Genomic DNA, 16,754 nt, shown 5'->3' on the forward strand with positions numbered 1-16,754 from the left:
ACATTGAAAAGAAAGAAATGAAACAACGGCAGTCATTTTACATTTTTTTTTTTATTTTAATTTTTTTTACATGTTTTGCGTTTGAGTTTGTTTACTCTTTTAATTTTTTAAAGTTACATTTTATTACTAGGTTGCGTTGAAAGGTGAATGGTTCTTGAAATTGGACCAGCGCAGGCTAACTTAATAAATAGTTTTTTTTTATTACTTTCCCACATTTTTTTGTATTCTTTATCCACAGTTTATGCGTCATTTCAAATCGAGTTTCCATTGCAAATATCTTGTATTGATTTTGAGGAAAAATAAGATTGCATTGGTTAGTTCAATTCTTACTAATCTAAACATGAAAAGACTTGGCAGTTTGATGCATTGGTTATATTATATCAGGGGCAGTATGAGTTGGCGGAATTTTCCCTTGTGACTTGAAAGGTCTTTACAATTTAGTTTCATTCAAGTCACAGTTTACGTCGCTGAACCAACGCACTCATTCGCTACATTCAAGTAAAACTATTGAACTTGCAATTAGTCTGATCTGGGAGAGAGGCAATGCAACACCAAGTCAATTCACCAATTTTCTTTTTCAAATTCGTTGGACAGAGTTTTGCCAAGAGTTGTACTTGAATGAGACGGTTATTAACTGTATTCCGATCTCAATAGCATTTTGCAGTAAAAAACCTTGTAAACATAATGTAAAGTACAAATTCAATTATTTGTTTGTATTTTTTTGGGTAAAAAGTCTCGATGTCTATATAAACCGAACTTCTCTTAGATTTGAAAATCTTAAAGTCTATGAAATCTTACGTTTTAGGGTTCAGTAACAAAGGCCGTGGATTTTTCTCTCGACTTTTATCTCAATTACAATGATAACTAATTACACAATAGAGAGCGCTCGTCATGACGCTTTTTTTATTACCACTGTAGACAACCGAACATACGTTAGCAGCGGCTTGGCTCTGCCCCTGGCATTGCCGAAGTCCATGGGCGACGGTAACCACTCATCATCAAGTGGGCCGCATGCTCGTCTGTCTAAAAGGGCAATAAAAAAACGGTCTAATAGTGAGTAGTCGCTGTCTCTTCACGAAGTCAGCAACCACCGGAACAGATCTAAAATGTTGCACAGCGTCGAGGAAGGAGAGAGGGAGATGGAGAAGAAGGGAGAGTGAGCGAGGAGGAGAAATAGATAAAGAGGATATGAACGTTAAGAAGGGTGAGAACGAATACCCTCTTAAAAGGGATATGTTATAGTGGTAAGAAAAAAGTGGAGGGAATTTCATTTCAAAACCGGACGTGCATGGACAAAAACATTTTTTTTATTGCCCTTGTAGGCAGATGTGCATACGGGCCACCTGATGGTGAGTGGTTACCGTCGCCCATGGACTTCAGCAATGCCAGGAGCAGAGCCAAGCCGCTGCCTACCGTTAAGTACTCTCCACAAGCCTCGTTTGAAGAAGAGTATGTCATAGCGCTCGGGAAACACCGTGGAGGGGAGCTCATTCCAAAGCCGGATGGTACGTGGCAAAAAAGACCTCTGGAAGCGCACTGTGGATGACCGCAGTGGCTCCAGGTAGTATGGATGAACTCTACTCCGGTGGCGGGCGGTGCGATGGTAAAAACGAGATGGTGGTATGATATTTTAGTGGTTCTATATTATACAAAATATAGTATAAGTATATAAACACTGCTCCGGTGGCGAACCCTACTATGGCAAAAGGGACATAGGTAGTAATCAGATATAGACTTAGATATTATTACTAGATTTAATTTCTACTTTTACAGTTGTCGCAGTTCATAAATACATATAAAATTAATACGAAAAAAATAATCTACATTTGCACTTGATATTACATTTTGTAACCAGTGTCTTGCAAGAGTAGGGCTTCAACTGCAGAACACTATTCCAGAGATTCGGAAGACCGTTGATTAAATAGCAGAATAAGCCAATCAAATACAAAACAATGTATTCAGTTTCTATGAAATATTTATATTGGCTTATTTTTACTATTGTTCTTTCTTTCAAGAGACTTTTACAGCAAATTTCAAATCGGGTCTCAGTTTTCTTGGAAATAAAGTAGAACATTCTGAATAATTCGCAATAAAACAGTGGTTACTGTTTCTATACGGTAAGTTAAGTTTATTGTTTAAAACGAAACGGAACAAGATAAACTTTTGCAGGACAGCCCTGTTTAGTTCATTCATTTTTAGTTTGGCTCCACTGACTAATAGCTCACGGCAATTTTAACGTTAGACATCAGAAAGACGTACGAGCATTATGACAAGTTTCATCATATTTCCAGCGCATCGCAGCTGAATTATCCGACCGCCACGCCTCGTGCTCGACAAACCAGTGATCGATTATTAGAGACAAAAAGTAGCGGCGTTTTTAATATTCCCCACGACACGAGGGAATATTCAATGGATATTACATCCTAAAAGTATTAGATATTCGTTCTTGTTTAAAACTTTGTACGAACCGGGAGAGTTGCTTTGCAGATCGTTACGAGTTCATTATTGTATTATTTACGATCACCATATGTGACATTGTGTGTTACAACCAAAGGCCAATCACATATACAGTGATCGTATATTTAACTGCCCCACTTGACTAAAATTTTTCCTGTCAAAAGACTTTTACAGCAAAATTCAAAGCAAGTCGTTTCCGTTTTTATAAACCAATTACACTAATAATATCTACATAGATAATTAAAAAAACTTAAAAGCCTTTCTAGTGGAGTAATTTAAAAAATTGCAAAAGAAAACACAAGAATACGTGATAGACCCGTTACCCGATAGATTCGTTCATCAACTTTGATGATCAACATCAGAAAGACATTCACCATTTGAGAATTTGTGTCAATGATCGCATTTCCACGGGGTCACGATATTTAGTTGGGTATTGCCCGTGTGCCGGGACACCGTTTGGGACATACACGACTGTCAAACAAGGATCGGAACTTGATTCAGAGAAAAAAAAAACTACGATCCGTGGAAATTTCTAGAGTATTTCTAGAGTATAGAGAGTAGACTATTTATCTGCTATAATTTTCAATTGAAAAAACTTGTTCTTATCTTATCTAGGTGTGTTCCCTAGATTTTCTTTGGGTGCTAGTTTTAAAACCCATGATCCCATAACTGTAATACGCTATATTATACAGGGTGTCCCATTAGTAGTGGAACAACGGGGTATGCGGAATAGAATTCATATAGAAGATAAACACTTAATTTTTTTTGTCCTAAGTCGTATAGTTTTGAAGTTTGGATTTTTTAAAGACGTAATTAACGTATTTAAAATTTAAAATTTGGGGTATAATGTACGACAATTAAATCTAAATAACAAATTAAAAAAAAACTATTATTTCAAAACGACACACTTAGGACAATAAAAGCTATAACTTCAAAACTATAGACTCAAGACTTTCAAGTGTTATTCTTAGTTATTAACTCCCTCTATTCTAGGTAACCAGTAACGAAACACCCTGTATATATTACAATCTTTCGACAGTAAAAACAATCCAATCAAATTGATTTTCTAGATAGTTGATTGGCTAATGTTTACTATCATTCCATCCTATCAAAAGTCTTTTACAGCAAATGTCAAGGCAGGTCGCACATCAGCTTTCTTAATAATCTACAATTACACTAATACGCAACTAACTAAATAAAACTTTCTTCTTAGTAAATAAAAATTAAATTTCTAACTACGAAATAAAATTTTAAAAAAAGTTTTCATATTGCGTTACATTTGCATTTTGGTCTCGCAAACTTAATTGTGAACTTTGACATTGAAATGACATTCCATAATGCGAGGATACTTGGAGGGCAACATGATCATAGACCTATAAAGTATGGACGCGACATATTTGTTCTATACGTACAATTGCTTATACAAATAGCACTCATTTTGAAGGTACACACATAAACATATATCTATCTCGTTCTTACTCAGCACTGTAACTCGCAGGAAAACAATATAAAAGTATTTCAGTGCGTACATAAAATTAAACAAGAAGATACGTAAATGTCTAATGAGGCCGAAAATCCGCCATGTTTACACTGAAGTAGGAAACCTATGGAAATGAAACGTCAACAAAAAATTCGTGCCACTGTAACGTAATCTGGCCGCTAAACATGGCGGTTTTAGTGCTGCCCAGAAGATTTTAATGTTATTAGGTTTTATCGATAAACGTTCTTGGTTCATTTTATTTTAAATATTGTTGAGTAATAATTATTTGTAAAATTTATACTTTAATAGGACGTAAGTTTATTGTTATGTGCAAAGATGTGATTTAGATGTGTGAAATCTAAGACAAATTCATGCCAGTTTGCCAAGTAAACGATATGACGATTTCTAAAAGTTGTTATACTGATTTTTACATATGGCGTAGTACAGTGGCATCTTCCCATTTCTAGCATGTTAAATTTTATCGTCGTTTCGTATGTTGCCGTGTCGCTCGCACTTGCGTATATGCCGGAAAGGGATGAAAGCTTCATGCCGGCGATAAAACGTTAGCATGCTAGCTATGCTGTTTTAAATATCAAAATAAGAGTACGCGTTTTTCTTAGACTACTTGCCTCTCTATTACAATCTATTTTAATTGTGTTGCTGACTCTAAAGTCCGTAACACTACCGCAACGCACCTCAAGGTAGGTGCGCCGCACCATTTGAATCACTCTCGCTTGAGAATGATTCAAATTTAAAACTTATCAAGGGACCGCGTGATAAAAAAAACACCTTCAGAACATTTATTTAATTACAAACGTCATTCCTTGTGACTTCCTCTCTAAAATCACTTAATTATTACAAATTTAACGAATTTACAATAGTTTTTTACTCGCTGCGGAATAAAACTATTTTATTTAAATAGTTCCGAAGAGAGATTTTGTCGGTAACCTTTTTCCCGAAATATCTAAACAGAATGTCTAAATATGTTTTGATGACACATTTTATTAAGAGCTATTTATGATTAGTGTCATGATCAATAGATTCCGACCGAAAAATGGAAAAAACCTTTTTTTCGGAGTAGTGCTCCATAATGAATTTAAATATATTATATAGATCATAGTTTTGGGGCATCGACTTTCTTGGGATCCTATAAAATGTTTTAATTATTATTTTTGTATGTTTTAAGCAGGGTAGCATGATAAAATAAGAAATTTTCTACAAGCAATCATATTAAATCGACATCAAAGTCAATAAATAATGTACAACCCAAAACAGACGGCTGACACTGAAACAGACACTGACGTGACAATGACACTTGGTGCGCTCAACATGGCGGATTTTCGGCCTCATTAGACATTTACGTACATTCTTGTTTAATTTTATGTACGCACTGAAATACTGTTATATTGTTTTCCTGCGAGTTACAGTGCTGAGTAAGAACGAGATAGATATATGTTTATGTGTGTACCTTCAAAATGGGTGCTATTTGTATAAGCAATTGTACATATAGAATAAATATGTCGCGTCCCTACTATATAGGTCTATGCATGTTTAGCGCACCAAATGTCATTGTCATTTCAGTTCAGCCGTTAAACGACAACTTTATAAAATCAGTGTAGTAACTTTTAAAAATCGTCATATAATTTACTTGGCAAATTTAAAGCACGAACTTGTCTTAGATTTCACACAACTAAATCACATCATCTTTGCACATAACAATATACCTACTTACTTTCTATTAAAGTATAAATTCTACAAATAATGAATACTCAACAATATTTAAATAAAATGAGCCAAGAACGTTTATCGATAAAACCTTATAACATTAAAATCTTCTGGGCAGTACTAAAACCGCCATGTTTAGCGGCCAGATGACGTCACAGTGGCACGCATTTTTTGTTGACGTTTCATTTCCATAGGTTTCCTACTTCAGTGACTTGGAAGGCAACACGATACAATCTTACCGTTTTATCAACAAACAAACATAATGACTATGTTACAACAACTTAGAATAAAATGGAGATGAGTCTGGTGCTTTTTAAATAATTTTTTAATCAGAGTTGTTACAGCAGAGTGAGAATTCCTAAGCAGATAGGATACCATGTGTATGTTGCGATAAATCAACAAGACCCAAGTGCAAATCATGTCTGTGAACCATCAAATCCAACATTGTGCTAATGTTACACAAATATGAACATTATAACCTTGTTACACGTTCCACGGTCATTTAACACAATATCAGGGAATTAACTTTACAGCCAGCCTGTATACAGAATTGTGTGAGAAATGTCCCGATATAAACATTGTAAACAAGATGTCAACTGTGAACACTAGTGAACACATTTACCTTCCATACTTGAGTCTACTATTATCAAAGCCGGCAATGTGACTTTTGGACAATTATGGGTAAATCAGAAAAACGAATTATTGACTTTGTATTCCATTGGCAGTCACAAAACTCTTCTGAACGACATCTTAGATAAATAATAGGTTAAGTATTAACCTTTATTTAATGCAGGTTTTGAACCGTATTCTTTGAAGGAGACGATTATATTCAAATCAATCTGTATTGACATATCAATAACATTTTTTTGTCCAAATGCACAGATTGCCACCTTTGATAATAGACGACTCACTTATGACTTTCATAAATAGTCAAATCGTAATGGTTTGTACATCCAATTTTAAGCCTCCAACCTCATCTGAGAGACCCACTTGATACTACTGGGCCATGAGCATAAATTCCCTTACTAATTGAATAATAGCATAATATACAAACATTGTATACAATTAAAACGACCATTCTATTAGCTAGCGTAAGCAGACGAGCAAATACTCTGGTAGTGTTGCTTGACATTAACAATACCAATACGTTTTGACAGGTTGCACGCTATTTGTTTGTACAGTTATGCAAATGGAGCTTTGATACTTAATTGTTTGCTATGAGTTTGGTGAACCTTTTTAAATGCAAGCCAAACATATATAAATTTTATACAGATTAACCTTTTTAAATGTCGTGCATGCCTGCAACACTGCTGCATTTTATACTCCTACTTAAAACTATTCAGAACATCACTCTCACTGATTCGGAAGACGGCTAATAGAAAAATAATTACGAGTCAATTTGCTTAAAATTTAACAAGGAAATCTATATGTTCAAAGGCATTTGTATATTTTCAGAATCTTCCATAGAGTTTCCAGATTTGGCCCTCTTGAGTTCATCGTCTTTCTCCTTCAGGATTCTGTCCAGATTCACCCATGTGTTTCCAAGTTCTTTCTTTTTCTTCTCCTCTACCCTGGCTGTGTACATTTGCATCAATTCATCAGCGTATTTAGAAGGCTTGTACTGTTCAGTGACACAGTAGTTTGATTGCTTGGCAACCTTTTTCTCAGTTTCAACGGGAGAATTCCTTCTGCTTGTATCTTTCCGTTTGAAAGTTACAGGATTGAGAAATACTCCTGTTTTTATTAGTTTTTCGTCAGTTTCATTGAGCCAAGTACTTACTTTCTTTATGGAATTTTGTATTTGTGAATCAGACGCGTTAACATTCGTCAATGCTTCTGTAGCTCCATTTTTAATTTCTGGTAAGGACAAAGGTTTGTCAAATCTTTGAGGTAATGCAGAGTTTATCACGTTCATGGGTGATTTTCTTAAATTGATTTCATAATCTTTCAGAGCAGCAAATTTTTTCCTGTTACATATGCTATCATCAACTTGATTTTTGTTATCAATATCAGTGTCAATATCTAGTAAAGGCACTTTGGTAATTCTCATAACGTTTTGTTTAATTGGAATTTCTGTAGCTCCCTCTTTTTCCAAAGGCAAACTTTTGCATTTCTCGTAATAGTCTGGAGTGATTAATTTGATTTCATTTTTAACTGTACGACTTTTCAAATTTTCATTCGGTATTGACAGAAGCTTCTGTAGATTAGCTATAGCCACATTTTTGGCTTTCTTCATTTGTGGGTTTTTCGCATTACTCATTAATATAGTTTTTTTCAGCTCATTTGCTGCTTGTGTGCAAATTGCATTGTCTAGTGATGCCTGCATAACTATATCTTTGCTCTCAGTTTCTTTAACTATCTTATTACTAGCACTAAGAGAATCGTTTACCTTCCCATTGCGTTCATTATGATTAGCAATTGTAAAATTAGTTTCACTCTTATCATTTTTTGATGTAACATCCCTATCAGTCTTTTTTATTACACTTATATTTTGTCTTTCACAAGTTTTAGAATCATGCATAGTTCTTGGCACAAATTCTTCTACATTAGGATTTAACTTAGTTATTGTAATATCAAAAGAACCCTTTGAAGTAGTAGAGCTCTGTTTTACCTCTTTCACCTCACTTTCCGTATAATCGTTTACCTGAAAACATCAGGAATATCTTGAAGAAAATAGTAAGCGCCACACAAAAATCTGTCATCTAGAATATTATGTGTAGTATTTAGTAGTAGTAATTATTAATGCGATTTAAAGACAATGTCTTCATGGTCTAGTGCATAATGTAAATAACAGTGAGATTTATTTTATTTCTTACGAAGTAGGCACATGATAATATTTACATAAATAGAACCATGGCTGTGCCCTTGGTACTCCTGATGTCCATTAGAGACTGTGCCTAATTATTTTATAATGCGGCTCGACATAATCGACGGCAATAAACATAGAACTTAATTTTTCGGCTAAAAACTTACCACACGTAGCATGTGCTTAATCGCGTTGAGATCTGGTTTTGTTTCTTCATCAACTGTTATCTCCCCCTGGGCAATGCCGAAACGGAGATTCAATTCATCTGCAACAATTAGGTGTTTTTAACCTGAAGAAACAAGACGGTCTATTAAGGATTTAAGTTGTAATGGTTATCAATGTAAAGTAGTATTGACAATTCCTGTCTATTATTTTTCTGCCTAAGACACAGATCCAGTCTGAAAGCCCCTTAGACATAGTCGTTATTCCATTGCAGTCTATTGTCTCAAAAAAGATAGAGCAGACTTTGTACTATAATGAACGTTTGTGCAACAAGGCATATTATAAAGTTAAGGATTATTTACTAGATGGCACTACGTGGGAATGAGGCGCTCACTCCTGGCCTTTTCATTTTTCATTATTTTTTTTTTTTTTCATTGTATTTTTTTGACTTGTTTTTTCTTTTATTGTGAATATTTCTATTTATTTAAAAAAAAGAAAATATTTGAGAAAAAACAAAAAAAAAAGCCCGCTGAGTTTGTTTCGCCGGTTCTTCTCAGGACTATGGTTTTTTTTGGAACCGGTGGTAGAGTTAACATTGTTATTTGTATTTTGACATTCAACAAGTGTGTCATACTGACATCTAAGTTGAAATAAATGATTTTGAATTTGAATGGTTATGACGTTTTTTTTATTGCCCTTGTAGACAGACAAGCCTATGGCTCGCCTGATGGTGAGTGGTTCCCAAAGCCCAAGGACTTCAGCAATGCCAGGGGCAGAGCCAAGCTACACCCTACCCTATTAGTACTCTCCTTAAAGCCTTGTTTGAAGAAGGAAATGTCATAGGGCTTGGGAAATAACGTGAAGTGGAGCTCATTCCAAAGCCAAATGGTACGTGGCAAAAAAGATCTCTGAAAATGCACTGTGGATTAACACAGTGGCTCCAGGGAGTATGGATGATTTCTACTCCTATGGCGGCGGTACAATGGTAAAAACGAGATGATTGGTTCATCTCAAACAATTTATTAGAGCACTCCCCATGGAGCATATGGCACAAAATACAAAGAGAACTGAAGTCCCTCTGCAGACCCTGAAGTTCCAAACAATCCATAAAGAATGGGATTATTAACAATCCCAACATCCCTCTTCTGTATGAAGTCAAATGGAAATGGAAGTAGCTGGTACTTGGGAGCTCCCAAATACCAGCTTCTTCCATTTGACTCCCTACAGAAGAGGGCCGTTCGGATTGTCGATAATCCCATTCTCTCGGATCGTTTGGAACCTCTGGGTCTGCGGAGGGACTTCGGTTCCCTCTGTATTTTGTACCGTATGTTCCATGGGGAGTGCTCTGAGGAATTATTCGAGATGATACCGGCATCTCGTTTTTACCACCGCACCGCCCGCCACCGGAGTAGAGTTCATCCATACTACCTGGAGCCACTGCGGTCATCCACAGTGCGCTTCCAGAGATCTTTTTTGCCACGCACCATCCGGCTATGGAATGAGCTCCCCTCCACGGTGTTTCCCGAGCGCTATGACATGTCCTTCTTCAAACGAGGCTTATGGAGAGTATTAAGCGGTAGGCAGCGGCTTGGCTCTGCCCCTGGCATTGCTGAAGTCCATGAGCGACGGTAACCACTCACCATCAGGTGGGCCGTATGCTCGTCTGCCTACAAGGGCAATAAAAAAAAAAAAAAAAAAGCTCCAGCCTAAAAGTGGGAGCAGTACTCCACGTGAGGGTGAATTTATACTTATAAAACAACATTACATTTACATTTATATTATATTGAACAAACCTAAACTATTTTCATCTTGATACAGCCGCATTGGTGGTGGTTTTTGGCCAACAATCAAATCGCTGTTGTGCAATTTCTGCAATCTTCTTCCATTCACTTCTGCCAGGTCTTTGAGGATATCTCTCTTTGTTGTCCACACCTTATTGCTCATTATGATGTCAGGACCTATTCAATAGACAGACAGATTAAGAACCTGAGCATTTCTCTGCTAACTGGGAAATCATTATCGCAAATAAATTGTATATGAATGTTGTTGTTCTTGCTGACGCAATGATATTTTCTATTTATTTTAATCAAAGAATTCCAAATTTGACCCTTATCAACTCCTACTACTACGTCAACAGCAAGAGTTGAAACCCTAAGAATTTCTTTAACAGGAAGTCATTTGTGAACACATATTGAGTAGGTCAAGTATATTTAATTAGAGAAACTGATACCTAGCTGCAAGGTTCAAATGAACACATTGCTCAATACAGGCACAAAGGGAGATTTAACATGGGTGTTTGCTATTTAAAACATTACAATGTCGATAATATCTGTAATGGTGGATTTATATTGTACTTACGGTGTTCTAACACATATAAGCAAATTATGTACTTTTTCAGGAGAAGCATTGAAAATTCAACATCTTAATACAATTATAATATAATACTTCTCAACTAAAGAATGAAATGATAATATTTAAGCTACTACTTATAACATTATTATTAAAAGCAAACATCTCAATAATAACATTTAAAAAATTAATTTTCTCAAACTCAGTTCAGTTTTAACAAGAATCGCGTAAGTGATATCATAGCTCTGTATGTGCGTTATGTAAATGCATTTAACATTAATACATTGAAGAGGCAATGCAGAAGGTGAATCACACCCTAAACAAATACCTTAGATCGTTTTATGATAGCAGCTGATAGTTTAGATGTGATTTTGGAACAATGTACCTACTTAACAAATTAACACAAATTATTATCACAATAGAGTTTTTTTTGTGAAACAAATAATGAAGAAATGTACATTTGTAGTACCCATATCACTGAATTTTATCACAGGGGTATAAAATTGTTTTTCCTTGAGATGACGGATAGAAAGACTCAAATAATAAATATATTATGAATATTATTATTTATATAATTTTTTATGAATTGTTATTAAGCAATATTGAAAAATATTGCAAAATTTTAAGACACTACAATTAATGGACTACGTAACAACAGCGTGAACGGACATGAAATTGAAACAGCAACTTTCATCGAAAAACACATAACTGTCACAATATACAAATAACCACTACCTAATCCAAATGTAAAATATTAGGCTTATAAAACAAAAAGCCAATACATATGTACGTACCGATGTTTAATTCATTAAATAAAATATATTATTTAATTGTAAAACTTGAACCTACCTCTATGTATGTAGGTACTAAAATGTATTGATTGATCGGCTTTTTTTGAAGGATTTTATGACCTGGTAACTAAGACTTTTCAAGCATGTCTTATTTTAATTATTTACGTGCTTATTTTTATGAAAAATGATAATGTGGAGTGAAAGGAAATGAAATGAAGATGATATTAAATATCGATCGGAGACCATGACAAGTGCTACCAACTAGATACCGTAAAATGGGGTGATTAGGGATTAGGGACATACATATTAAAGGTAAATCTCAGTTGTTATTGGTTATATGTATTTGATAATATAAAAATACATGTAGAATTCTGTCGTTTTTGGGGATATTGGGAGCATCTTAGGTACAAATAACAACGAAAAAGAGGTCAATTGGGATGAGAATTTAATTTGATTTTAAGTGTATGACGGAGGAGAAACGCTGAAGGAATGTTTTTAAAAAGTGTGACGTCAGCATTGTTGACGTCACGGTCATTAAGTTCTCGATGATGACTCATATTTGGGCTTCCAAAACAAAACTTCACGAGAACTGCGTATATTGCACGAGAAGCATAACAACGTTACAGAGAGATCCGTACTGTACTACGGCTCGGACACGAATGAATAAACGCTAGACAGCACGGCCGTATTTATAGGACTTTACACGTCAGCGTGTTGACAAGTATTAAACACGTGAGCGTGTTTACAAGATTTTAAAGTATTGAAATTACAATAAAAGGGACTGTTTAACATCAATTTCTTATCACAGAGTAATTAGTTGATGATCAGTAGGTAAATAGTCATATTTGCGCCGACACGGCCATACTGACAGGCGGTGCGCGCTCTGCACCAGCCTCGTTGATTCTCGTAGGTTTTTTCTTTGATTCTCATTGACCTACAGGAATAAAAAGTTTCTCTGAGTAGCGCATCTGTTATACTTGCGTTACTTGTAACTATGTAGGTTTGAGACTTATTAATGCGATTTGATTGTAGGGTTCTCGGAGGGTATCGTAGGGTTCTCGGAGGGTATCGTAGGGTTCTCGGAGGGTATCGTAGGGTTCTCGGAGGGTATAGTAGGGTTCTCGGAGGGTATAGTAGGGTTCTCGTAGAATTCTCGGCGGTTCTCGTAGAGTTCTCGGCGGTTCTCGTAGATTTATTTAAGGTGTTCGGATAAGGATGTTGTGTAGTGTGATGTTGTGGCGTACACTGTGGTACTTATGTAGTGGGCGCACACTGTGGTACTTATGTAGTGGGCGTACACTGTGGTACTTATGTAGTGGGCGCACACTGTGGTACTTATGTAGTGGGCGTACACTGTGGTACTTATGTAGTGGGCGTACACTGTGGTACTTATGTAGTGGGCGTACACTGTGGTACTTATGTAGTGGGCGTACACTGTGGTACTTATGTAGTGGGCGTACACTGTGGTACTTATGTAGTGGGCGTACAGTGTGGTACTTATGTAGTGGGCGTACACTGTGGTACTTTTGCCGAGGCGTACACTGTGGTACTTTTGCCGAGGCGTACACTGTGGTACTTATGTGGTGGAACTTTAGTAATCAAAAATAAAAACTTATCTTTGAGTGTTGATTTTGTTGCTCGACCATGCTGATTTGTGAAGTAGATGTATAGGCTCATCGGCTGTTGCTGGAGGGTAGTCTTCTTCCGCCGATATGGTTAAATGGTCTCCAGGTTGTTGCTGAGCGGAGGCGGCATGTGATCCCACTTCTGATGACGGAGGAGAAACGCTGAAGGAATGTTTTTAAAAAGTGTGACGTCAGCATTGTTGACGTCACGGTCATTAAGTTCTCGAATGCGTTTCGGTTTGAAGGGTGGGGCAGCCGTTGTAACTATACTGAGACCTTACAACTTATATCTCAAGGTGGGTGGCGCATTTACGTTGTAGATGTCTATGGGCTCCAGTAACCACTTAACACCAGGTAGGCTGTGAGCTCGTCCACACATCTAAGCAATAAAAAAAAAAAATATTTTTTAATTATTTTAATTAAACTGTATATCAATTAATTGCTCCTTCAGGATATTAAAACCGCGTAGAAAGTTGAGGCATTATAGTTGACGCATGCGCAGTACACATATTTTGCATACATTTATTCAACTAATACAAATAGTTAATTAAACAAAAAATGAGTAATTTCGAAAGAGAACAAACGTATTTTATACAAGGACAATCGAAAATGAATATTTACGAGTCATTAAGGACGAAAAAATATTAAAAATTGCAATCGGGGGGCTAACTTGTACATATATTTTTATTAATTTTTTTAAAATAAATAAATGCAGAACAAACAATTATTAACAGTGAACAATCAAGAACAAATGATGAACAAACGAATTAATAGAAAATAACTAGAAAACAGGAAAGAAAAATTTTTTTGAGGGGCTAACTTCAGTCTCCTGGTAAGTTCTCAAATATATTAAGTGTATAATCTATGTAGTAGGTACGGTACGGTACCGGTAAAATGGGGCGATTAGGGACAAATTCCAACTTTATGACCAATTTTAAGGTAGTTGTTGATGTATATAATGCTATATCAGGATCGAAATGATTGAGTCTTGGGGGCATCTTTGTTGTCCAATTTAAAACTATGCAACTAGCATTCCAGTTTAAGCAAAAAAAGCAAAAATAGGTGTAATCCCTATTTACCCGGAAATTGCGGTTAATTGGGACGAAATGAGAAATTTGCTAGGGTTGGCACTACTTGGTTTTAATTTATTTATTTATTTAGTTGCACCAACAAAGTGCTATATATATATATAACTAAAACTTGATTACATTTATTTACTTATGATTAATTTATATTTACTTGGGAAATGATCCGCGACAGATTTGTCCTGTAAGTTGTGAGACAATTAAAAAAAACATCTATTTCATCACTTAAAATTAGTTCAGCGCAATCGGACAACTTCGAATGAACATTGACGGAGACCACGCTACCGTGGACATTATTGTAGTCCCAAAGGGTTCTGTATATGGGAGAGTAAGCACCTAAATTTGAACGAGTGGGCTTTCTTATTAACGGTTTATATTTCTTCGTTCTTGGTAAGTACTTAGGGGCTGATATTTTTATCTGGGTTAAGAGATTAGGTGTGTCGGTTATTCCATGGGTTAATCAGATGAATACCCCCACTCTGAACAAATATTAAATATTTTATTATGTATTACTTAGACAGTGAAATCTCAAGGTGGACAAAAATGTAGACATTTTTGTCCACCTTGAGATTTCATTATTCTTGTTACATGTCTGTGCAAAATCGACTTACTTATATTAAATGGCTTAGCTGTTTCAGCTAAAGACTTTCATAGGCTTCTATTGCTGTTTTTAATTTTAAGGGATCATATCTCTTACAAGGCTTTGCACTCTTTGATACGTACACGCGAGGCATATCTAAAAATAGAAAACAATACGTAGCTGATAATATAAATATTTACCAAACAATAAAATAGCACATTGATAATTTTAAATAAAAGTTCTAGACAAAAACATCATGAATAAACCAGATTTTTACCAACAAATTTAAAAAATATTGTCATAACTACATAGACAACCCTACAAACCTGTACCTATTTATACTTAGGTGGTTTCCATTTCACGTATTCTCATCCCAATTGACCCCTTTTTCGTTGTTATTTGTACCTAAGACGTCCCCAATATCCCCAAAAACAACAGATTTTTACATGTATTTTTATTTTATCAAATACATTAAAACCAATAACAACTGAGACTTACCTTTAACATATATGATGGTTCAAACACTAAATAACGTTTATAAATCACAGTCATCTTCTATTATTATCTATACTAATATTATAAAGAGGAAAGATTTGTTTGTTTGTTTGTTTCGAATAGGCTCCGAAACTACTGGACCGATTTGAAAAATTCTTTTTCCATTAGAAGCCGACATTGTCCCTGATGAACATAGGCTACTTTTTTTTTTTTATTTATTTATTTATTTTTTTGTTTCATGTGTGTTTTAATGTTTCCGAAGCGAAGCGAGGGCGGGTCGCTAGTATCAAATAATAAAAGGGAGTAAAGTTTCTAGCACTAAAATAATTACCACCACAGAGAGTTAATTTGAAACGCGATTTTTTATAAGTTAGCAGCTATTATCATGCATATTCAGAGTTGTTTTGTGAACTTTTAAGATTCTACTATTAAACTACAAAAAATGGAAGATTTTGCAACGAATATAATACTAATATTGAGCGTCCAAAGATTTTCCCGGTTTTTTCCCGATTCGCCTCTCAATCCCTAATCGCCCCATTTTACGGTATAGGTACCTACATAGACTTTTTGGCGGGAACGCGATGAGTGAAGTTGTGTGATTTGTTTTATTTTGTCTATTTAGTGTTTCTTCAGGTTTAAATGTGTAATAACGGTGGTTTATTAACTGTTTAATATCTGTGAAAGTGCTTACATGTGGGAAAATGAAACAAAGCCGCTGGACGTGACTTCTCGGGATCCTCAAAAAAGTCCAATGAAAAAGTCTCAGTAGATGACCACCATTTTACTGAGATTAAATTTCATCCCATATCATCTCATCTCATTTCATTTGATTTCATCCCGGTTGATTTATGTCTCAAATTAATCATCTTCATTTCATTTCATCATTTTTCATAAAATTATGAAAATAAATTATATTAAGACATGACTTAAAGGTCTTAGTTACCTGGTCATAAAATCCCTTAAATATGGTACCGTAAAATGGGGTAAATAGGGACAAAATCGACCTTCAGATTGAATTTTAAAATAGTTCCAATTAAATAGTCACTGCTCAACCAAAGAAATAAGTTGAGTCTTGAACGTACCTAGGTGATAAAAACCGTTACATTATTTTAATTAATCATTTTAAAGAAATAATCGGTAAAGTAATGGCCGTCCCAATTTATCCCACGTCCGGGGTAAATTGACACGGGTAAGGGTTA

At 35.4% G+C, this 16,754-nt stretch overlaps 1 protein-coding gene across 3 annotated transcripts; it reads right to left on the bottom strand.

Annotated features, from left to right (window-relative positions):
* Positions 1–205: 205 nt before the first annotated feature.
* LOC114248069 (uncharacterized) lies at positions 206–11,974 on the bottom strand. Of its 3 annotated transcripts, none has more exons than XM_089734376.1 (4): positions 11,829–11,974; positions 10,424–10,588; positions 8,636–8,733; positions 206–8,306 (listed from the first exon to the last, which is right to left on the bottom strand). In XM_089734376.1, the coding sequence occupies exons 2-4, from the start codon at positions 10,572–10,574 to the stop codon at positions 7,086–7,088; spliced, it is 1,470 nt and encodes a 489-aa protein (XP_089590502.1). In that variant the 5' UTR covers positions 10,575–10,588; positions 11,829–11,974; the 3' UTR covers positions 206–7,085. The 3 variants fall into 3 exon arrangements, with proteins under 3 accessions (XP_089590502.1, XP_028036993.2, XP_089590501.1); XM_028181192.2 differs by having other exon boundaries at positions 11,774–11,835; XM_089734375.1 differs by lacking the exon at positions 11,829–11,974 and adding an exon at positions 10,989–11,052.
* Positions 11,975–16,754: the final 4,780 nt, after the last annotated feature.

This window comes from Bombyx mandarina, chromosome 17 (assembly GCF_030267445.1).
Source record: "Bombyx mandarina strain Sakado chromosome 17, ASM3026744v2".
Lineage (NCBI taxonomy): Eukaryota > Metazoa > Arthropoda > Insecta > Lepidoptera > Bombycidae > Bombyx > Bombyx mandarina.

Excerpts from the sequence above, each read along its gene's own strand:
- LOC114248069 (XM_089734375.1), bottom strand. The coding sequence starts at position 11,037 with ATGCTTCTCCTGAAAAAGTACATAATTTGCTTATATGTGTTAGAACAC. Across the intron at positions 10,589-10,988 it reads CTTATATGTGTTAGAACACC|GTCCTGACATCATAATGAGC; the intron begins GTAAGTACAATA and ends TCTATTGAATAG. Across the intron at positions 8,307-8,635 it reads TTAAGCACATGCTACGTGTG|GTAAACGATTATACGGAAAG; the intron begins GTAAGTTTTTAG and ends TGATGTTTTCAG.